Source organism: Phascolarctos cinereus, unplaced genomic scaffold (genome assembly GCF_003287225.1).
Source record: "Phascolarctos cinereus isolate Bilbo 61053 unplaced genomic scaffold, phaCin_HiC Scaffold_5;HRSCAF=322, whole genome shotgun sequence".
Classification (NCBI taxonomy): domain Eukaryota; kingdom Metazoa; phylum Chordata; class Mammalia; order Diprotodontia; family Phascolarctidae; genus Phascolarctos; species Phascolarctos cinereus.
In genome coordinates, this window is record NW_027555958.1 from 97,206,767 (window position 1) to 97,230,298 (window position 23,532).

The following is a 23,532-nucleotide window of genomic DNA, read 5'->3' on the forward strand; positions in this document are numbered from 1 at the left end:
GAGAGGTACTGAGTTCCCCCTCCTTGGCCTGAGGTTGGATGACCAGTTAGAGAAGGCCTCCTGCTTTTTTTTTTTAATTAATGAACAAAGGAAGAATTAGCCCCCAAATCCAAAACTTTTTTGAACTACCAAACTTATATTATTACTGATTGTTAAGAGGATTGTTACAACTGAAGAGCAAATAAAGATAAACACTGTATGCTCATTATGTGTTGTTTACATAGAGGTATTTTTTGAAATAGATGGGATGGTGGATATAGTGCTAGAACTGAAGTCAGAAAGAACTGAATTTGAATATTGCCTCTGACACTTATTAGCTGTATTACAGTGGGCATATCATTTAACCTTTCTTAGCCTCAGTTTACTCATCTGTAAAATGGGGATGATAATAATAGTACCTGCCTCATATGGTTCTGATACTCAAATGAGTTAACATGTAAAATTCTTCATAAACCTTAAAATGTATGTACATATTAGCCATTATTATTGATGTGAAAATGATTGATGGACTTTGCATATTCATTTTTACTTCTAAATTCACTTCCAAGATTAGCATTTTACAAGAGATATATGTGTTGAATTTTTTTTTTCTAGATAAGATTGTACGAAAGACTGGCAATCTGAAAAATGCTCATGTTTATGAAGTAGGCCCTGGGCCAGGTGGCATCACAAGATCCATTCTTAATGCTGAAGTAGCTAATCTTCTTGTGGTTGAAAAGGACACTCGATTTATTCCTGGGTTACAGGTGAGAAACTTAACTGTTTATTTTGATGAACTTTTAATTTTAAGCTTTAGGCATAGAAGCTGAACAAGCAGATTATTCTTTGTGAACTTGATTTATCCAGAAATAGCCACTCTTTATATGGTTGTTTTCTTTTAGTAAAAGAAAGGAGTTGTTTTGGGGAGTTGTATGTGATTTCCTAGTAATTTGTACACAGCCTAGAAATAGCATCCTTAATTAATGGTCAGGCTTTTTTCAATTACATTTTAGTTTTGTACATTTTAAAAATTAGGGTATACGTGAGTTTTTTTGTGGGGCCAATTTTAAATATATTTTATTCTCCAGGACAAGATTCACATTTCCATTTGTTTACAGTAGTGATAAAGTACAATGTTGTTCATTTCTCTCCTTCTGTACATGTTCAAGTATTCAGAATGCCCAGATTTACGTAGCAGTTTAAATCTTACTTTTAAACTGCTGTTGCCTTTGGTGACAAATTTAGGTCCTTCAATATCTGGAAAGCTGTGTGGAATGCACTGTCTTCTGATGCCTCTTCAGTGGTGGGTCTGGAAGAAGCATCTCCAGATGGGGATGCTACACCCTGCTGGGAACTCACCACCCTGCACTCTGGTGTAGCTTAGCAATGATGGGGTTGCAGACCTTCTTTGATTCTTTCTGCTCAGATTCCTCCTTCTCACTGGTCTGGTTCTTATCTAGCCAGTTGATTATTTTATTACATTTGTCAAGGATCTGTCTTCTGTTTGTGTTCATCAGCAATTTTGCCTTGAAGTTTCTTATCCTCTACAGTAGCCTTCATGTTGAAAGTATAAGATTCAAGAGAATTCTTGGAAGACATCTTGTCTCTCTGCTTCTCATTTTCTGCCTTGTATTTCTCAGCTTCCATGCGCTGAACCATAGGCTCAGTGTCTCCTTTACTCAGACAGCCTTTGTCATTGGTGATGGTGTTCTTATTCTTCTTAGCCTTTGCTCTTAACCACAGCAGAAACATCGAGGATGCCATTTGCATCGATGTCAAATGTTACTTCATTCTGAGGAACACCACTGGGGTAAGGGGACTTCCTGTGAGCTCAAGTTTGCCAAGCAGGTTGTTATCCTTTGTGACTGATCTCTCACCTTCATTAACCTGAATAAGCATACCAGGTTGGTTGTCTGCTTGGTGGGGATGGTTTGATTAGAACCATTCCAATGGAAAGAAGAGTAATTAATGTCCAGCCGCAGCAAGTCCCTGCGTATTCTCAGATTTATCTCCAGATGAGATGGTGACCTGAACAGATGAACCACAGTCAATGGCCTCAATAGGATTGATGCTGTTATGGAGCTCGCTGCCACAGAAGTCCTGCAGAAGCTTCAGGATTTCGGAGATCTGAGTGGGACCATCCACAGAGATGATGTCATGAATCTATGATTTGTTTAGTTTGGCATCTCTTAGGGACTTTTTCACAGTGTCCAATGTGCCACAGAAGAAGCATTCAGTTCTTTGAAACAGACTTGGGTGATAGGAGTTTAGAAATCAATACCTTCATAGAGTGAGACAATTTCAGTACTGATCTGAGTACCAGAAGACAAGGTGTGCTTTGCACATTCACAAGTGGTGCCCAGATAGTGGATGGCCTTCTTGTTTTCATTGATGTCCTTCTTGTACTTTCGCTTGAACTCAGAAATAAAGGCCATGTAGTTGTCAAAGTCCTCCCCACTCAGTTGAGTGTCCCCAGCTGTGGACTTGACTTTAGAGATACTGTCTTCATTGGTAAGAATGAAGACATTAAAAGCACCACCTCCGGGGTCAGAGTTCAATGCCTTTCTCTTAGCACCATCCTTTTTGTCCAAGCCATAAGCGTTTGGCTCATTGATGATTCAGAGCACATTGAGAAGAGCTGTGGTTCCTGACATTGGGAATCATTGAAGAGCATTTGTGACAGTCTTCCCAAGGTCAGCGTCAGCAATTTCTTTCATCTTGGTCCAGACCATAAAAGGTACTTCTTTTGGATAGAAACTTTTGGTCTCCCCTTTGTCCTTCGCTTGGACCTTAGGCCTGCCTGCATCATTCACCACCGGGAAAGGCCAGTGCTTTGATGTCTGACTGTACAGCTGCATCATCAGATCTGTGACCCATCAGACGTTTGGCATCAAAGACTCTGTTGGTGGGGTTTATTGCATCACCAGTTAAACATTCAGTGTTGGTGAAGGCAGTGTAGCTTGGGGGAGTCCTGTTTCCTGGGTCATTAGCAATGCTCTTCACTTTCCCATGTTGGAAGACCCCCACACAGGAATAAGTGCTGCCAAGATCGATACCAGCCGCAGGTCCTTTTGACATAGTTGCTGGGATGTTGGGGGTCATGGCTAACCGCTGTGGAGCAAGAAGGGTTGCTGCTGTGTCGAATAGCAAGATGTGACTCTCATGAAAAATACTTGAGGGTTTTAGTTTACCGCAAACTCTGCAATGTCACGTGGCCTCTTAAGAAGATTACATAGGAGCTGAAGTCTTCATTAATAAATATACAAGAGGGGCAGCTAACTGGTGCAGTGGATAGAGCACTACCCTTGGAGTCAGGAGGACCTGAGTTTAAATCCAGCCTCAGACGCTTGACACTTACTAGCTGTGTGACCTTGGTCAAATCTTAACTTAACTTAACACCAGTGCCTAGCAAAAAACAAAACAAAACAAAAAAATAGATATACAGGTTCAGGATCAAGCGAGATGGTAGACCCAGTGTATTTTGCTGCATATGGAGTTCCACATTCAGTTCTGTTTACCATATTTTAAGTCCAGATTTCTTAAATCCAAATCCATTGTTCTTTCTCTTTTGCTCTGCCAGCTTCCTAAACATGTACACAATGTCCCAATTGGTGAAATAAGTTGGCTTTTAAAAAAAAAATAAAGGTAATGCCCTTTGAATACATTAAGCTTCCTGCTCCCTGTGTGATACCTTTCCTTATTAGGCAAGAGGGGTATCACCTTCAAATTTGTTCCCAAATTAATCTCTTTTTCCCCAGAGATTGTGTACAAATATACACATAAGTTTTCCTAGCTTACTTGAGCTAAGTCGCATGCTCTTCAAACACAGGAACCAAGTTTTCTCTACTTTTTCCATCCTTAGGCTCTTAGCATCTAATTATAGTGTCGTGTACCCTGTGAATGCTTAATAAATGTTAATAAAATTTAATTAAATAAAAAAGCCTATAGCACTAAGAGAGAGAAATTAAAACTATAAATACCAGTAAAGATGATATACAATTATCCCTATTTGCATTTGGCATTATGGTTTACTTAGAAAACTCCAGAGAACCAAGGAGGAAACTAATCAGGGCAATTAATAGCTCCAGTAAAGTAGTAGTCCATCTTTTCCTTCCCTTCTTTCCCTCCTCCATCCCCTCTCTACCATGTCCCTCCTTTTTCCCTTCCCTCTTTCTCTTCTTCCCTTTTTTCATTCCCTCCCTGTAATTTCATCAGTGTAGAGAGCTCCTGGTGATGAACTTCTTCTGTCAGTGCATATCTTTACCTTCCCTGCAAATTATAGTTTTAGTGGTGCCTGTATGCAGAAGTGCAATACTTAAAAATAAATTGAGAAAAATCATTAGCATTTTTATTCAGTGCTAAAAAAAAATGAGGAAATGATAGAAAAATCACATTCAAAATAACTATAAAATATATATAATAATTGGGAATTAATCTAGAAAAGAAGATTTTATTATAGAAATCAAGGAAATAAAGAATATTTATTAAAGGAATAGAGATATTTATTATCATAATAGGACCACACATATACAATTAAAGTAATTATACCTAAATTAATTTATAGATTTTGTACTACAGCAAGCAAACTAGTAAGGGATAATTTTATACAACTAAGCAAAATAATTTTTAAAAATTCCTTTAGAGAAACAAAATATCTAAGATCTCAAGAGAAATAATAAAAAAAAAGTTGGAATGAAGGGGACCTTGTAGCATCACACTATATAATGAAATAGCAGTCATCAAAACTATTTAGATTTGATGGTTAAAATAGAAAAGTAGGTCAGTAGAATATATTAGGTGGGACTGAAAAGCAAATGAGCTCAGTAGCTCACTTTTCAACAAATCCATGAATACAATTTACTTCCTATATGGCAAAAACTCATGGGGGTTCAGGGAGGGGATAGGAAAGCAGGTTGGCCAGAAAAATAGGGTTAGACCAGCAACTACACCATATACCACAATAAGCTTATGTGGACAAGTAGCCTCAATTAGGAAGTCATAGCTTTAAATAATTTAGAGCAGAATGGAAGTGGGTAAGTTTCTCACCACAGATTAGGAAAAGGATTCATAAATAAAAGAAGGAAGATCTTAGAAGACAAAATGAACAATTTTGATTATATTCATTAAAAAGCTTTTATACAAACAAAATCAATGCAACTAGAACAAGAAGAAATTATCAAGTGGGGGAAATCTTTTCATAAATATCTGTGATAAAAATCTGATATTCAAAATATGTAGGAAATTGACATAAATTGGGAACTATTTCCCTAGGAAATTGGTATAAACATATTAGACTAGGAACTGTTTCCCTAGATAAATAGTCAAAGGATATCAACAACTTTAAAAAGAAATAAAGTATTCAACAACCATAGGGGGGAAAAGATCCAAGTCACTAAAAAGAAGAGAAATATACATTTAAACAACTTAGGTTTCACCTGATAACCATCAAATTACCAAAGGCAATACAAGCTAAAAGTCAATATTTTAAGGGCTGGAGAAAGATAGGTAGTCTAATCCGCTGTCTGGGAAGCTAAAAATTGTTCCAGCTTTTCTGGAAACAGAATTTTATAAGAAAAGTTATTAAACTATTCATACTCTTTTATCGCAGAGAAACCACTGCTTAGTATTTACCCCAGGGAAATCTTGACAGCAAGAGACATTTCATAAATATTAATGGCCTCACTTTTTGTAATACCAAAAAATTGGAAACAGAATAGGTACATATTGATTGAAGAATGACAGAACTAATTGTGGTATATAAATCTAATAGATGCTGTTGACCTCTCTGTAGGCATTAACGCTGTCGATCACTCTCTCCTCCTTGATAACTACTTTGTTTTCTCTAGGTTTTTAGGACACTCCTCCTTCCTGATTCTCTTCCTATCTGGCTACTCCTGTGCTTTCTTTGCTGATCCTTCATCCAGTTCATGCTCTCTGATTGTGGGTGTCCCACAAGGCTCTGTCCTCTTCTCTTCTCCCTCATCAGTTCCCATGAATTTAATTACCATCTATGTTGACAATTCTCAAATCTCTCTACTATTCCCTAACCTCAGTCTCACATCTCCAGCTTCCTTTGAGACATCTCAAACTGAATGTCTAGGAAACATCCTAAACTCAACATGTCTGAAACTGAATTTATTATCTTTCTCCCGAAATCTTCCCCACTTCCTTCCTTCCTTCCCTATTATAGTAGAAGGCATTACCATCTTCCCAGTCTCTGAGTCACCCTCAGCTCCTCACTATCTCTCACATACACATCCCTTCACCCCATCCCTTATCCAATCTGTTGCCAAGTCTTGTCGATTTCACATTTGTAACATCTCTTCAGTATGCTCCCTTCTCTTCTCTGACACTGCCACCACTATGGTACAGGCCATTACCACCTCATGTCTGGACTATTGTAGTATTTACTGTTGGGTCTGCCGGCCTCAACTTTCTTTCCATTCCAATACATCCTCCATCGGTCACTAAAGCAATTTTCCCAGAACACAGATTCAACTGTAACACACACACACACACACACACACACACACACACACACACACACACACACACACTCACAGTCACACTCCAATAAACTCCAGTGGCTCCCTATTACCTACTTACACCTTACTCCCCACCACTTACTGTTTAATCCAGTGACACTGGCCTCCTGGCTATTGCACAAACAAGACTCTCCCATCTCTTAGCTTCAGGAATTTTCTCCTAGAATACTCTCCTTCCTCATCTTTGCCTGCTGGCTTTCCTGGCTTCCTTTTAGTCCCAACTAAAATCCCATCCACTATAGGAAGCCTTTCCCAATCCCTCTTAAATCCAGTGCTTTACCTCTGTTATTTCCTATTTATCATGTATATCTTTCTTTATTGTCTCCTGTGTTAGAATGGGGACTTCTTGAGGGCAGGGACTGTCTTTTGCCTCTTTTTGTATCCTCAGCACTTAGCACAGTATCTAGCACGTAGTAGGTGCTTGATAGATGTTTACTGATCGATTGATTGATTGATGCAGGGAGAGATGTCCACAAGAAGCCAAAAGCAATGAGCTCTCAATATGTAGTTTGATATTCCTTTTGGTGCTGGATTAAGCTGTACTTGATTCTGCCTTTACTGTCTGCTGCTTATGGCCAAAACAAGAGAACACAGAAAAGGAAGAGATCTGGGAGAATGAGTTTTGCTTTGATTGACCAGGAAGGTGACAAAAAGAGGTTACTAGGTAAGTCAGGTCAACAAGCATTTATTAAGAATGGGGGGGGGGCAGCTAGGTGGCACAGTAGATAGAGCACCAGCCCTGAAGTCAGGAGCACCTGAGTTCAAATCTGGCCTCAGACCAAACACTTGTCACTTACTAGCTGTGTGACCCTGGGCAAGTCACTTAACCCCAATTGCCTTAAAAAAAAAAAGATTCTTGTAGGAAGAAGGAAATAAGCATTTGTTAAAATACTTCCTATGTGCCAGGCTCTATATGTTAAGCAAAATGAAAGACAGTTCCAGCCTTCAAGGTACTCACATAAAAAGGGAGCTGAAAAGTGGGCAGTTGTGGGGAGGATGCTGGGGAGGCCAGAGGTGAAATGGCGTGGGGTGGGGGATGTTATTGCAATTCAGAAGTAAGGAACAAGGCCAGGAGAGTAATGGAGGCTGGCATGGGCCTGCTTTATGCCAATTAATCGGCCAATAACATTTATTAAGGACCTACTATGTGCCAGGTGCTGTGCTAAGTGCTTTAGGAAAGCCTAAAAATCCAGAACTTCTTGCAGGCCTGATCATCATCTTAGGATACTTCCCTCTCTCCTGTGTAATGCTCTTCAGGCGCACCAGTCAAACATTCATCAAATAGGTCATCAGAGGCAGATTTAGAAGCAGGCCTGTCTTTACCCGCAGGACGGGGAAACAGGAATAAATAGCAGCAATTACATAGCATCCACTGTTTTCCTCACAAATGTTTTAAGTAGGTAGTAGAAACACTCATTTTACTGGAGAAAACTGTACCTCAGAAACCTTGAATAATTTGCCCACAATCACAAAACTGTAAGTGGTGTCACCAAGATTTGAATCCAGGTCTTTTGACTCCAAATAAAGAATTCCTACTGCTTTGTACTTTATCTCTAGCTGTATCATTCTTCAACACCTCCATTTTAGTACTGATTATATCAATTCTCCTATTACAGCTATTTGTCTTCCCTGTTAAATTTAAGTTTCATTAGAGCAGGGCCAATGTTTCTTACTATGAGTTTCAATAGTTCCACATCATGCATCAGCAATATTTGTTTATGCCTACGTCTGTACTTACAGCTGGCAAAAAATTCTTTCAAAACTAGAATCCAACATCTTAAACTACCTTTCCCAAAGTGTTCCATAAGTGGCATGTGGGGAAGGGACAAAAAGATGATTTTATGAGCTGAGGTTTTTGGAAGAAGAGCTCCATCTTTTATTAGACAGAGTACAGAAGGAATGAGAGGTAAAAAGGAAATAGTGGGAGATGGAAATGGGCTCTACCTGTGTCCTAAAGTGGTTGTGAAGTAATGACTTGACATAACTTTTAGAGATTCCCTTGGTATTTCAGGGAGAGTAATTTAGTAGATTTAACATAGCTAGTGGGCAGTATTCAGTCAACTTGTACTTTGTACCCAGAGTTTTATTTATTTATTTGTTTCTTTTTGGAAGAGATGCTTTTGATTTATGGCACATGGAATGTTAGGTCCTTAGACCTTTAATGGACCATCTGGTTCAATGACTTCATTTTAAGGATAAGGAAAAAAGGGGGCCTAGAAGAGTGAAGTGATGTGTCCAAGTTTGTACAGCTCGTTAGTGACAGAGCCATGGCTGTAGCTCAGGCCTTCTGATCCCCAGGCCAGAACTCCGCCTGAAGAGCATTACACAGGAGAGAGGGAAGCATCCTAAGAGTAAGGTGTGGAAAGAAGAGTGGTAGAGGCTAGGGTGTCCTCAGCTAAACTTTTCTCTTTCTTGGTAATCCTGGTAAATTGGGGGTCATGGCAACAAAAGTTACCTTAGAGCATTATCACCAAATACATTGAGATGTAGCAGTAAATCAAATGGTTGGGGACACATTCAATAAGTGTAATTTTCTCCTGATAAAATTTGAAAGTTAAATGAATATTTAAAATATCATGTGCCTCATTTGCCACATATGTGTCATCCAGTTTTTTCAATTTCCTTGTTCTTAATCTGTGAAATGAGAGAAGTGGTGTCCTAGATAGGAGTTGTCTATTCAAAGTTTAAACTGAAATAGAAGCTGTTCTGAAGATAGAAATGAAAAACAGCCTGGCGTAAAAGGCTGAAGGAGGAGTGAGATCATGAACAAACCACATACTTCCATTTTATAGAAGAAAAACAAGTATTAGGATTCTCTCCCCCTCTCCCCTCCCCCTGGCATAGTTTTATGAAACTTTGGTCATGTAATAGAGCCAATGGTAGAGCTCTGTATAGCTCCCTTTAGAGTCAGAAAGACCTAGGTTCAGGGCCAGCCTCCGACAGTAACACATACTGGTGGGGTAAGACGTGACTAGTCCCTCAGCCTCTGAGTGCTTCTGGATCCCCTCTAAGCCTGAATTGTAAAGGAGGTGCTGTTGTGCATTGGTAGAAGGGATTTCCTCACCGTGAATTACCTTTACCAGTGACATCTATCATCAAACCTCCACCCTCCTGTTAACAAACGTTGAGATTTATGGAGCATTTTCCTTCTGATGACATTGAGAGGTCAGTAGGATCGGCGTGTTTGTGACCATTTTACTCGTAAGGAAACTCATGCTCGTAAGGGTTAAGTAACTGTCCAGTGCTGCACAAATGATAAGCCGTCTAGTGCCTTCTCTCCTTGGACTCGCTGCTTCCAAGGACCAACAGCAGCAGTGTTGTCTAGGCAGAGAGAGAGGTGACCTGCACTCTGATCTAGTCCCGCCACTGCCTTCCAACCCATGTAACCTTGGGCAAGGCGCTGAACTTGTCTGGACCTCATTTTCTTTATTTGTAAAATAAGGAGGTAGACAAAATGACCTAAGTTTTATTCCGGCTCTGAATCCTATGTAAATTTAGTCCCTATCAGGTGTCTGCCTCCAGTGAAGTAAACTCATTTTAACGAGACATGTTAGAATTGAGGTTATAATTTGCTTTGGTCAAGTTACTTCTCAAATCAGAGTCTGTTAATGGCTTCTTATTGCCTATCCAGAAAAGGTTGAAACTCCTTAGACTGGCACTCAAAGGCCTTCCCGCTCTGCCTTTATCCATGGAGTCTGTGTTCCAGCCCAGTTGGACTATTCAGCAGTCCATATCTGCCCTATGTTCTTCCTGTTTCTCCACCTTTTATCATGCTTTTTTCCCTAAGCCTATAATATTTTTCCCTTCTACCTGTGGAAATCTTTAAATTGCCACTCAGATGATACTCTTTCCCTTGAAGCTTTCCTTGATTCTTAATGACCCCCCCATCCAGCCTCATATAACAATTTGTACCTTTCATACAATGGCCATGTATTATTTTGTATGTGTAATATCCCCAAATGGACTGTTTCTTTTCTAAATTTTGAATTTTCCCCATGCTTAACATAGTGCTCTATATAGAGTAGGTACCTAATGTTTCTTGAGTTGTATTGTTATATTGTTAGGTTTAGTGATAATCTCAATGTTATCATTTAAAGTGAAATCTTTAATAGTCTCCTTTTTTCCCTTTTCTATCCATTTTATTTTATTTCCTTCAAAAATACGACTGGAATTTGTAAGGCCATGATGCCAGGAATTGAATTTTAGTCAACATTGTGTCCCCAGTGCTTAAAACAGTCCTTAACACAGACGTGACATTAAATAAATATTTGTTGAGTTAGATGAAGTATAAAGAAACATACATATTCCAGTAAATGACTCTGTTCAGAACAAAAGTAAGTCAGAATTACTATCCTCTTTTAAAGATATTTAAATTAAGGCTTTTAAGTTTTATGTAATGTGAGCCTGTAGCAGAGCTGCAATGAGAAACTTACATGACCTCCTGAGGTTATTTATTCCCACATAAATTTGAGATTGAAAATGTGTAGATTTTTACATAGTATCAGGAATGAATTAATGAATTTCATTTGATTTTCCTAAAATAGATGCTATCTGATGCAGCACCTGGAAAACTGAGGATTGTCCATGGGGATGTATTGACATTTAAATTAGAAAAGGCTTTTCCAGAACACCTTCAAAGAAAGTGGGAAGATGGTAAGTGTTTACTTGTGATTTCCATTTATTTTTAAATGTTTATTGTCATTACCATTTCCCTGAACACTTTTTTTAAAAATCACCTGAATTATACTATTGTAAATGAGAAAATATTTTATGATTTTCTTATAAAAACTAGCTATTTTTTCCTTTTTGAAATTTTTTTGCTGCATATGTTCAAAATTTTGTTTTGTGTATATATGTTTTTCGTCCCCCCTCCCCCACAAAGGTATCATAAGCCATGTATCTCTGATACTATAAAAACATTGAGGAATATTTAAAAATGTCTGTCTCCCATTCCATTTTTGGTGTGTAGGGGAAACAAGTGGTTTAGTAAGCTTAAGTAGCAATCAGTGTTCTTGTGTTTTAATCCAAATTCTGTAGCTACATAAAAATCATATATCTGGTTAGCACTCATTTAATTATAGGGGAAAGAAGTGAGGCATAGAGTGACTAATGAGGGTGGGAGTAAATTACTTACTATTGTTTACATAATTTTGAATTTTACTAATACTGTTCTAATTGCTTTTGGGGCACTTACAAGTATAAAATCAAATTTGGTACAAAATAACTAAGTTTGTTTTAAAGGAAGAAACTTAAATTGTATAGTAGTTTGGAAACATTAAAAACATAATTAAGTTTAAACACATTTTTTTATTAGACTTTATTATTTGTAGACTTCCTAATATATGTTGTGTATTTTTTCTTAGTGTTTTGGGGTCAGTGTATAGCCATGTGCAGAACTTTAGGATTTAATTTTAACCTTTGGTCTTTGATTTTGTGATGGAAATCTTTGGACAGTTTTTTGTTTGTTTTGTTTTGTTTTTTTGCAGTTCAAAAGCAGTATTTCAGGGCAGTGGGTAGAGCACCAGCCCCAGAGTCAGGAGGACTTGAGTTCAAATTTGGCCTCAGACACATAACACTCATTGGCTGTGTGACTCTGGGCAAGTCACTTAACCCCATTGCCTAGCAAAAAAACAAAACAAAAGCATCTTTTCATGAAGCTTTATGTTAGCACAATAATTATTTAGTTTTAATTTATACTTAAAGTGTATTCAGAATATACTAATAAAATTACCTTGGGCCTTTCCCTTGATTCCAACAGATCCTCCAAGTATATATATTATTGGCAACCTGCCTTTCAGTGTGTCTACTCCACTGATCATCAGATGGCTTGAAAATATTTCTAAAAGAGATGGACCTTTTATTTATGGTAGAACACAGATGACCTTGACCTTTCAAAAGGAAGTGGCTGAGGTAAGCATTTATTTGTCTAGACTCTAGACTATTCTACAGGAGATCAGATTCCAAATGAATGTTGTTTTATTTTCTTTATTATCAGATGGGCCATATATATTCATCAAGTTTTAATGGAACAAAAACTAAACATGCTAGATGTAGCATCAGTTGTTATAGTAGTAAATGCTCCAGGAGGAAGGTTACAGATAACTGTGGTACTGAACCTATGTAGACTGTACAGAATGAGTCAGAGGAGTAGAAAAGGCCAGGAGACCTGGTTGTAAATCCCAGCTTTGACTAATGGCTGTGTGATCACAAAGCCAGTAAACTTCAGCTGTAAAAGTCGTCTGATATAAAGTAGGCATAATGATACTTCTACTATTTGCTCTCTGGGAAGTTGTACCTTTGAAATCCTAAATTCTTACAGAATGTGAATTATTAACTGCAGAAGTAGCTCAAAGCTTGGATGCTAAAGCTTTAGGTGCTTTAACAGGAAAAGTAGGGACATATGGGACTGGCAGATAGTGAGAGGAGGCTAGTTCTTCTTGCCTTGGACTTCCCTTCCCACTCTGGTCTGCTCTTCTTTATTTCATTTGCCATGTGTTTGTATTGTAGCTATCTCTATGTGTATCTTAGCTCCTTACAAGCCTGTTAGCTTTATGGGGTCTGAGATTGGCCTTTGCTTTCATAAATCTTGCATCTCCTCCAGTGGCTAGGTCTGCCCACCAGAGGTGCTTAATAAATGTTAGTGAAATGAGTAAAGATAAAAGGGAGTATTTGGATCATTAAGACACACACACTCACTCCCTAGTTGTTAAAATTCATACCATTGTGCTTATACAAGGTGAGGCAGAAGGCACTTGACAGTTGAAAAGTGTCTGATAGTCTCTTCATTTGTACTGACTTTTGCCTCACCTTGTAAATCAGATATTTCAAAGCACTTTTTTACACATTGTGTCGTTCATAGTATCAGCTCATAGTAGACAGGGATCATCTTAATTTTGGACAACGAGGTGGTATAATTGGATAGAGTGATGGTCCTGGAGTCAGGAAGATCTGAGTTCAAATGCAGCCTCAGATATTTACAAAATGTGTGGCCCTGGGCAAGTCACTTAGCCCTGTTTGCCTCAGTTCCTCATCTGTAAAATAAGTTGGGGAAGGAAATGGCAAACCATTCCAATATCTTTGCCAAGAAAATTCCTCAAAAGGGAATCACAAAGAGTTAGATGTGACTGAAAACTAAATAACAACAAAAATTTTAATTTTACAGATGGGAAAAATTTAACTGAAATGTCTTGAGCAAGATTAATAGTGAAACAGCTGTTTTAAAAAAGCATTAGGATATACATCTCTCTTTTCATTGCTCTAGACATAATTCACTACCCTGTGTCCTCTCTGAGCTGATGGACCATATGAATATTTTTAGAAAAAAACTGTGGTTGATTAATTTGATGTGAAAGCTGCTATTCTGCTAAATTAAAATTTATGGCTCTAGCACTAATGATTATCTGATAGAGCCCTTGCTATGAGACTCTGGAAATTTTAACTCATCCTGATTGCCTCTTTCAGTTGACATTATTTCAAATTTGGTGCTGCTTGTACGTAAATACTCTGGTGGATCTATGAGCTCATCAGTATGGATACTTCCTTCATGTAATTGAAACCCATCCATACCTTCTAATCCTTGCAGTTCTTCAGTATGTCCTACCATGAACCTTCCAGAGGGTATTCTCCAAATAAATTAGGACCCTTGACTGTAGTATTTGGAATGAGGGATCCTTGTATTCAGGAGTTTTTTAAATCAGAAAAAGATGTGATGATTTCCTTATACCCATTTTAGTTCATTCATTTGGTGGCAAATGCCACTTGAAATGAATAATTATGCAGTAACTACACTAGAGAGGGGAAAAGGAACCCCTACGCAAGACATAATATGTCCACAAAATATTCATTAAGAGATACTCTTTCTAGCCACCTGGAGACAAGAGTGGGATGCTGCAAATTCAGGGAATGATGTGGCAGTTTTCAGATGGGAGTGGGGTAACAGCTCTGAAAATGGCTTCTAAGCTTTTCCTTTGTATATAGGAAAAGTCATAATCTCTGCCGTGTGTTAGAAAAAGAGACAGAGGTAGGAATAGGGCCAGGGCTTGCGATCCCATTGATAAAGGAAATTCCTACCAAGAAACATCCTCTACCAATGAAGGTGGTTGACTTCTCTCCAACTTACATTGTTAGAGAGCTGTCTACAGCACTGAAGTTAAGTGGATTGCCAAGGTCCGTTTAGCCATTATGGGTTGAGGTAAGACTTGAACTCAGGACTTTCTGTCTCTGAGGTCAACTTTCTGCCTTTCATGTTGGAAATTGTTGTTTAGTTGTTTTCAGCCATGTTCAACTCTTTGTAAACCTTTTTTTGGGGGCTGGGTTTTCTTGGCAAAGATACCGAAATGGTTTGCCATTTCCTTTTCCAGCTTAATTTTACAGATGAGGGAACTGAGGCAAACAGGGTTAAGTGACATGCTCAGGTCACACAGATGGGAGGTGTCTGAGGCCAGATTTGAACTCAGGTCTTCCTGACTTTAGGCCCAGCACTCTATCCACTGTGCCACCTAGCTGCCGTGTTAGAAATAGTCTCTTCTTTTCAGGGGGTCTAGGAGAGTAATTCATGGGGAATAAAATGGTATTGACTACCTTTGCTTCCACATCTGTGCTTTACAACTTTGAATCTAATAATTAGTTGAGGAGGATGAGAGTATGGGACTAGAATATTCACTGATTTACCTGAGGTTAACTGATAAGGGAGGACATATGGTGTCTTATATATGATGCCATGTTTTATGAGGCTGTCAGGACCCAGATGTATGGATGGGAGACATGTTGTTGTAAAAGAAGCTATAAGGTATTTTCTCCTATTCAGTCAGATGCTGGTTTGAGATCCTATATTCTCTATATCTTTTGGTTATTTGTGAGATGGCAAAAAGGTGGTCCATTATGGAATATTGCTTGTGAAAGTCTGTTTTTCCCTACTAATGCACTCTTTGTGGAATATAATACATTAATTCATTGAATTCATGTTTAGACAGGTGACTCAGAGATTTTGTGTAGATGTGGGAGTAGTCTAAGTGGATAATAGGTAATTTAAGTGGGTAGTGTTGATGTTTTCTTGATCACCTTTTTTTTTTAAATAAATGAAAGTCCAAGATTTGCTTCATACTTTTGCTATCTTCCCTACTTTAGAAACCTTTTAAATCATTCTCCTGCAGTGTCTTCATGTACCACTTCTAGTACAGGTCTTCTTATTTACTTGATGCAATCTAGCTGCTTTTCACGTCATTGCTCTTTTTAGTGTGTTTTCATTGGTTTTGCTTTCTCTGTAAGTACTTCAGGGGCTGTGATAAGTAGGTGCAAGTATGATGGTTCCATTTTCCTTAATGGAAAAAAAAATTGTTTGTTTTAATAATTTTTGCACATCTTTTTTAATTTTCTTCTGTTTTCTTTCATTTTCTACCTTGAATGCCCTTGGGATGAATTTGCTTAGTTGGCTATTTTGCCAAGTATTTTTCTTTAGACTGGTTTTACCTTTCACCTTGTCTCACTGCTTTATGAGATGACACTGCTCGTAATCTCCCATTGTCCTTCATAGTAGTTTACAAATGAGAATCCAATTTTCCCTTTGACAGCCATCTAATCCCTCTCTGGTATATAAATCAAATTTGCTGAATAAGGTGTTTTCTAGGCTTTTTTTGTCTCCTTATTGTAAAAATTAATTTATATTGTTTTAACTTAGGAATGAAGTTAACATAGTTGCTGTTGATGTTATTTCTGTGGTTGCTTCTGATTTTTTTTTCATAGCTTATTTAAATAACTCAGGATTAAGTCATTTATTTGGCATGTCTTCTTATTACCATTCTTCTTGTTCTTGTAAAATTAGAAGAGCCAATGGTCTGAGCAAACTCAGGGATAATTCTCATGTGACTGTGAGAGGAGCACAAAAAATACCTAGTTGGAGAAAACATTTAAGGCAGTGTTTTGTGTTACCAAATCAAACTTTTTTATAGTAAAAAAAAAATCAAGTACCATGAGATCTTGTATTCTCTGCCTTTTAGTCACTTGTATAGTTGTAAAAATATGGCCTGCTATAGCCTATCATTTTTTAAAGTCTGCCTTCAAGCATATCCTCAATACTAGACAGTTTTCATAATGATTTTGTGGAGATGGGAGACATGTGGGTTGGTAGTTATTTGTATTTCTCTGTCATCTTTTTTGATGATGATTTTTTTCCCCACCAAATACCTTTCAGATACTTTGAGCTATCAATACCTTTAAAACGATTACCTACAGCAAAGATCTCCTCTGTATAAACTTTGTTTATTCAACTCAATTCACTAAATATTTATTTAGTGCCTACTATGTGTCAGGCACTATGCTGAGCACTGAGAATACAAATTAAAAAAAAAAGAAATGCAATTTCTGCCCTTAAGGATCTTACTGCCTATTGAGGAAGAGAGTGCACAAAAGGAACCTGAAAAGTGGAGGAGATATAAGAGGAAATGCTAAAGGGGGAGTGTGTTCTTTACATGAGGGCAGCCTGTAAGAAGCCCCAGAGATGAGACAAAATATAGTGTTTATGGAGTAGTAATAAGACCAGTTTAGGAGGATGAAAAAATGTGTGAAGTGCATTAATATACAGTAATGTTAGAAAGGTAGATTGGAGCCAAATTGTGAAGGATTTTAAATGGGAAACACAAGAGTTTGTATTTGATCATGGAAGAAATTAGAACTGTTACATTTCAGTGAGCAAGGGCATTACAGGGTCAAACTTACCCTTTAGGAATATGTGACAAAGATCTCATATTTGAATACCTTCACTTAATGCTAGGCTACATTAGTAGGTGATCAAAAAACTCTGATTCTTAGCACCCATTGTATACTTTTCTGCCATTACTGAAGTAGAAGTAGTGGAGAAAGAGGTATGCTCATTTTTATTCCCATTCACTTTTCTTCAGAGGTCTATCATAGCTAACTTTTCTAAGATTCTAATCATCTCCTTAACTTCTTTCTTACATATTTTATAGTTAGATTTACCTAGCTCAGAGAAATGAAAGTTGAGGTCCCCTACCGGTATAGTTTTACCGTCTATTTCCTCCTACAATTCATTTAACTTTTAAGAATTTGGATGCAATGCGTTTTGTTGGTGTATATTTAGTGTTGGTATTATTACTTCATTGTCTGGGGCACCTTTTAGCAAGATGATGTTTCTCTGCCTATCTTTTTTAATTAGGTCTGTTTTTGCTTTGGCTTTGTCTGAGACCATAATTGCTACCCGTGCCTTTTTTTCTTCAGCTGTAGTATCCTGCTTGAGACCCTTATTTTAACTCTGTGTCTCTGTTTGAAGTTTGTTTCTTGTAAACAACATATTGTTGAAATCTGGTTTCTGATCTATTCTGCTGCTTCCATTTTATGGATGAATTCATTCCATTCACATTCACGGTTATGATTACTAACTGAGCATCTTCCATTCTGTTTTCTTCTGTTTATCTTTTTCTCTCTCTTTTTATCTTGTTTGCCTTCTAAAATCTATTTTGCTTTTTATCACTACCTTCCTTTTTCCACCTTCCCTTTAATCCCTGCTCCCTCCCTACGTTTTATTTACTTTCCCCTCCTACTTCTCTGTTGGGTAAAATAGATTTCTATACCCAATTGAGTGTGTATGTGTGTGTGCATATTTTACCTCTTTGAACCAGCTTAGATGAGAGTAAGACTCAAGTGTCCTGGTCTCCTCCCTCCATATTTCTCTCTACAGTAAAAGCTCTTCCTTGTGTACCTCTTTTTGGTGACATAATTTTCCCAGTTCTTCCTCTCCCTTTCCCCTTTTCTATCTTCCCCCAATTTTTTTTACATCATTTCAACATAATCAGCTTACACCTGTTCCTTCTATCTATGTAGAATCTGTCTAACTGGCGTAACAGTGATAAAGTTCTTAGAACTTACGTGTATCATCTTCCCAGTAGGAATGTAAATAGTTTAACCTTATTGTATCCCTTGTTTCTTTTTTCATGTTTACCTTTTTATACTTCTTTTGAATTTTGTGTTTGAAAGTCAAATTTTCTTTTCAGCTCTGATCTTTCTATCAGGAATGTGAAAGTCCCTTTTTTCATTAAATGTCTTTTTTTCTTTTCCCTTGAAAGATTATATTCACTTTTGCAGGGTGGGTAATTCTTGATTGTAATCCTAGCTCTTTTGCCTTCCAGTATATCATATTCTAAGCCTTCTGCTTCTTTAATGTAGTAGCTGCTAAATCTTGTGTGATCCTGACTATGACACTACAATATTTGGATGGTTACTTTCTGGTCTGTTTGACCAAGGAGCTCTGGAATTTGGCTATAACATTTTTGGGAGTTTTCATTTTGGGATCTCTTTCAGTTGATGATTGGTGGGCTCTTTCAATTTCTATTTTACCCTCTGATTCTAGGTTTTGTGGGAAATTTTCCTTTATGATTTCTTGAAATATGATGTTTAGATTCATTCTTTAATCATGGTTTTCAAGTAGTCCAATGATTCTTAAATTATTTCTCTTCAGTCTATTTGCAAGATCAGTTGTTTTTCCAAAGTGATAGTTAATATTTTCTTCTATTTTTTTTCATTCTTTTGGCTTAATTTTTTTTCCGTGTCTTATAGGATCATTAGCTTCTGCTTGCTCAATTCTAATTTTGAAAGAATTACTTTTTTTCAGTGAGGTTTTTTATTTTTTAACCTCTTTTTCCCCCAATTGGCCAATTGTGCTTTTTAAGGAGTTATTTTCTGAAGTATTTGTTGTGCTTCTTTTACCAAGCTATTGTCTTTTTATAATTTTCCTCCCTCGCTCTCATTTTTTTATTCAGTTTTTCTTCAACTGTTCTTATTTTATTTTGAAAATAATTTCTTAGCTCTTCCAGGATTCTTCTTGGCATTGTGTCCAATTCACATTTTTCTTTGAAACTGCTTCTAGTTGTTTTTGACATCATCTTCTTCATGTCTTGATCTTCCCTGTCACTATAGTAGCTTTTTATGTTCAGGTTTTGTTGTTTTTGTTTATTAATTTTCCAGCCTGTTTCTTGACTTTTAACTTTATATTAAAGTTGGGCTCTGTTCCTAGCATGGGAAGAAAGGGAGCAGGAGGAGCACTTTCCCAAGTGAGAGCTGAAGCCGCTGTTGTCACTACCTCCAACTCTTACAGCTTGTGTTGCCCTCATATGGGCTTCTGGCCAGTCCTTACTCCTATGTCACAGACCTCTCCTTCTGACTTCCTGAGTTGTCCTAGGCAGGAAAGATGTCTCACTTCAACCTTTTGTTGGCTCTTCCACTGCTGCAGAATTCGATTTGAGCCGTTATTTTAAAACTGTTTGGAAGGGAGGGTTTAGGAGAATTTGATTATAGTGCTTCCTCTACCCTGCCATCTTGAGTCTGCCCCTGAAAGTTCCAAAAAAAGAGAATTTAGGGAAGTAGCAGAGTTTTGTTAGGCTGCCCTTTACAAAAAATGACTTTGGCAGCTGAATAGAGAATGGATTGGAGTGGTGAGAGGCTTGAGGTAGATAGACCCTAACAAAATATTGCAGTAGTCCAGGCTGGAAGTGATAAAAGTCTGTACCAGAGTGGTAGTGGTGTTGGAGTAGAGAAGGGGGCATATTTAAGAGATGTGGCAAAGGTGAAATTGACAGGCCTTGGCAATAGATTGGATATTGGGAGTGGGAGGTGAGAGATAGTGAGGCCTTATGGACTGAGAGAATGTGATGCTCTTGAAAATAATAGGGAAGGTAGGAAATGGAAAGGGTTTAGGGGAAAAGATAATGAGTTTTGTTTTGTACATGTTGAGGTTAAGATGTCTGTTATGCATCCAGTTCAAGATGTCTGAAAGGCATCTTGATGTGAGATTGGAGGTCAGCAGAGAAGTTGGGGCAGGATAGGTAGATTTGAGAACCTTCAGCATAGACATGGTAAATTCCATGTGAGCTGCTGAGATCACCAAGTGAAATAGTATAGAAGGAGAAGAGAAGAGGGACTAGTACAGAGCCCTCCTCAAAGAGATTAAGAAGTTGTCTGATTGCTAGGAGGAAAACCAAGAGAGTGGTGCCCTGAATTCCTAGAAAAAGAGAGTATTCAGGAGAAGATGATCAACAGTGTCTGAGGCTCCAGAGAGGTTGAGGACAATGAGGTTTGAGAAAATACCATCAGATTTGGCAATTAGAATATCGTTGGTAACTTTGGAGACAGCATTTTTGGTGGAATGATGAGTTAAGAAGCCAGATTGTAGGGAGTTAAGAAAAGTGTGAGAGACGAGAAAGTGGAGGTATCTACAGAAGGATCAAATGAGGATTTTTTGAGCATAGGGTGAGACATGGGCATGTTGGTAGGCAATAAGGAAAGAGTCAGTAGACAGGGAGAGATTGGAGATAAAGGAGAGAGTGGGGGTGTCAAGAGGGGCAGGATGGAGTGGACAGGATGGAATGGGATTGATTATGCTGGTAGAGGGGTTTGCCTTGGCAAGTAGTAGCACCACCTCTTTGTGTGAGATGGAGGTGAAGGAGAAGATAATGGCAGAAGGCATCTGAGTGACACAAAAGGAGGATGAGGGGAGAAGAGGGAGCTCACTATGAATGGCTTTAGTTTTTGCAGTAAAATGAGGCAAAGTTCTCAGCTAAGAGAGTGAGGGGAGGAGTGGCCGGGGGAGATGTGAAGAGGGATGAAAAGGTTTAGAAGAACTACTGTGGAAAGTGGGATTAGTGAGTTAATAAGAGAAATGTAGAAGGATGGCCTACCAGCAGTAAGGGCTGAGTTGAGGTGGTGTAGCATAAATTTGTAGTGAACTGGTCAGAACTGTCCATTATATTTGAAGCTGAGATTTTCTCCCATATTTGTATTCTTGTCTCATTGAGTGCTAGTGAGTATTGTCTTTGGTCTGAGGTTGATGGGTGTGCTTATTAGTGTCTTGATAAGGATGAGAGTTGGTTTTGATCCGTTTAGTGACATTATCACTGGGTAGTAGACTGCACACAATTATTTTGTTATTTAATCACTATTCCTTTAGCGTAGCCTATATATTTCTATGGTAAACTCATGGATTTTTTTTTAAAAAGTTCTTCTTTCCTAGTTTTCATGTTCCAGTGTTTTAGTTTCCATACTACTTCAAGGAGCTTAAATGTGGAACATTAGCTACGATTTCATAGCCTCCTGATAGTGGATTAGAAGTCCAGAAAGCTTTGTGGAACTTTTCTAATTCTTTCCCCCACCACTAACCTTCAGCTAAAAGTAATCTCTCCTTTCTTGAAATTCCCAATAGCACCTTTCCTTTGTCCATATCACATGCTGCTTTTTATCCATGCCCTCTACTAGGCATATGTCATCTCTTGTAGATTTTAACCTCCTTGAGGCCAAAGGCATTATTCATCATTATATCTCATTACCCAGCATGGTACATTGCTTATAGTAGTCACAATAAATATTTTCATTGAATTAAGAGATTTCAGTTCTTGCTTTCCTTCCTGAGTTGACAGCTTTTATAAGCAGTAATCAGCTAAGTAATATACATTTCAGAGACCTTAAGTATAGGCAGGTGGGTAAGCTCTTTATCTTTTGAAGGGTTGAAAATTATGTAGACATATCCTTCTTCCCTTGTGAGCTAGTTGAAGGAATTATTGTATCCATTTTATAGACAAGGAAAATATGATTAGAAGATTTCAATGGCTTACATAGTTGTAGCAATCATCTTTATAATGACTGTGACTTAGCTTTTTGCTGTTACTCATTTTTCATTGCTGTCTTATTGATGTGAGTATGATCCTCAGTTTTGGCATATTTTCATTACACTGTCACTTCTATAGCAACATGAGAAGATCTACGTGAAACTTTTTTTTATGTTACATTTGCAGGTATTATTTTTAGATTTTGTATAGGACGTTTTAAATAGTTTTGAAACACAATGGAAAAAAACCATGTTTTCTAACCTGAACACATGTTTTTAACAGTATGTACATTTTAACTGAAAAGTCATATGCATTTTTTGCAAAATTTTGTAGGGAATTTTCCCCATGAAGTTGCTAAACTCTTATTTTCCTCTAAATGTTGTCTTCTGTGGAATTGCTATTTTGATGCATGATCATGACATCCAGATAACCCTTGGTTTTTGTAGGTGGTGCCAACATATCGCATACATTCTGACAGATCCTTCTAAGCTGGAATGGTTTTATGTATGAGCCTAGTGATAGACTATATGTCTGTTAACTAAAGCTCAGTCTAATTAAGTTCAAAGTAGTTCCTCAGCAGAAGGTTGACCATCAAGTAATGACATTATTTAGTCACAACAACTCATGGAGATTGTGAAGTTTTGGATGGATTTTAAACTATGCTTTTGAAGTCTTGGTATCATAGGATTTAGAGCTGAAATGAACCTCAGGGATAACTGAGATCCTAATTTTTATAGATGAGGAAATTAAGACCCAGAGAGGTTCAATAAATTGTGCTATATCACACAAGTAGCATGTGGCAGAAACAGGATTCCATCCCAGGTCTTCTTTCTTTTGTATGAAGCCCTACCGTATAGGTGCTTTAACTATAACAAACCTAGTGCCAGGTGTCTAAGGACAAATAATCTAATAATTTTATCAATAAAACCTACTAAGAAATATAAGGAAATAATTGCCACAAAACCGTGATGAGTCTTACTTGTTGGGGATGATAGTATTAGAAAAGTCTAATTTATAAAATGTTCTTTAAAAGTTAACAAAAATGTAACTAGAGGTCCTTAGGGACCTCTGTCAGTAATAAATAAAAATAATTTGCAGTTGCCCAATTATTTGCATATACTCCATACTGTATCAAAGTAGTTTGTTCTCATAGGTCCATGGCTCTTGTGACCTTGTTTATGAAGTTTATTTGTTTAGTCACATCTTTGTTTTTTTCAATATGAACTTGATGCTTTATGTAAGACTATGGGAGTGTACAATCCCATTTACAAGACTCATGATTCTGTATTTCTTTAGGTTCAAATGATTTCATGATTTCCTGCTTTCTTATCAGTGTACTTTTCTTCTGATCATTTTTTGTAAACGAAATTTCTAATCTCTTAGATCAGGTAGGTTTATTT

At 37.6% G+C, this 23,532-nt stretch overlaps 1 protein-coding gene across 1 annotated transcript in view; it reads left to right on the plus strand.

Annotated features, from left to right (window-relative positions):
- Positions 1–23,532, plus strand: part of TFB1M (transcription factor B1, mitochondrial) — a 57,284-nt gene that overhangs the window by 2,448 nt on the left and 31,304 nt on the right. The window contains exons 2-4 of the mRNA XM_020986669.2: positions 595–746; positions 11,069–11,177; positions 12,283–12,434. Coding sequence (XP_020842328.1) covers positions 595–746; positions 11,069–11,177; positions 12,283–12,434 — 413 coding nt within the window. The remainder of the gene's footprint in view (positions 1–594; positions 747–11,068; positions 11,178–12,282; positions 12,435–23,532) is intronic.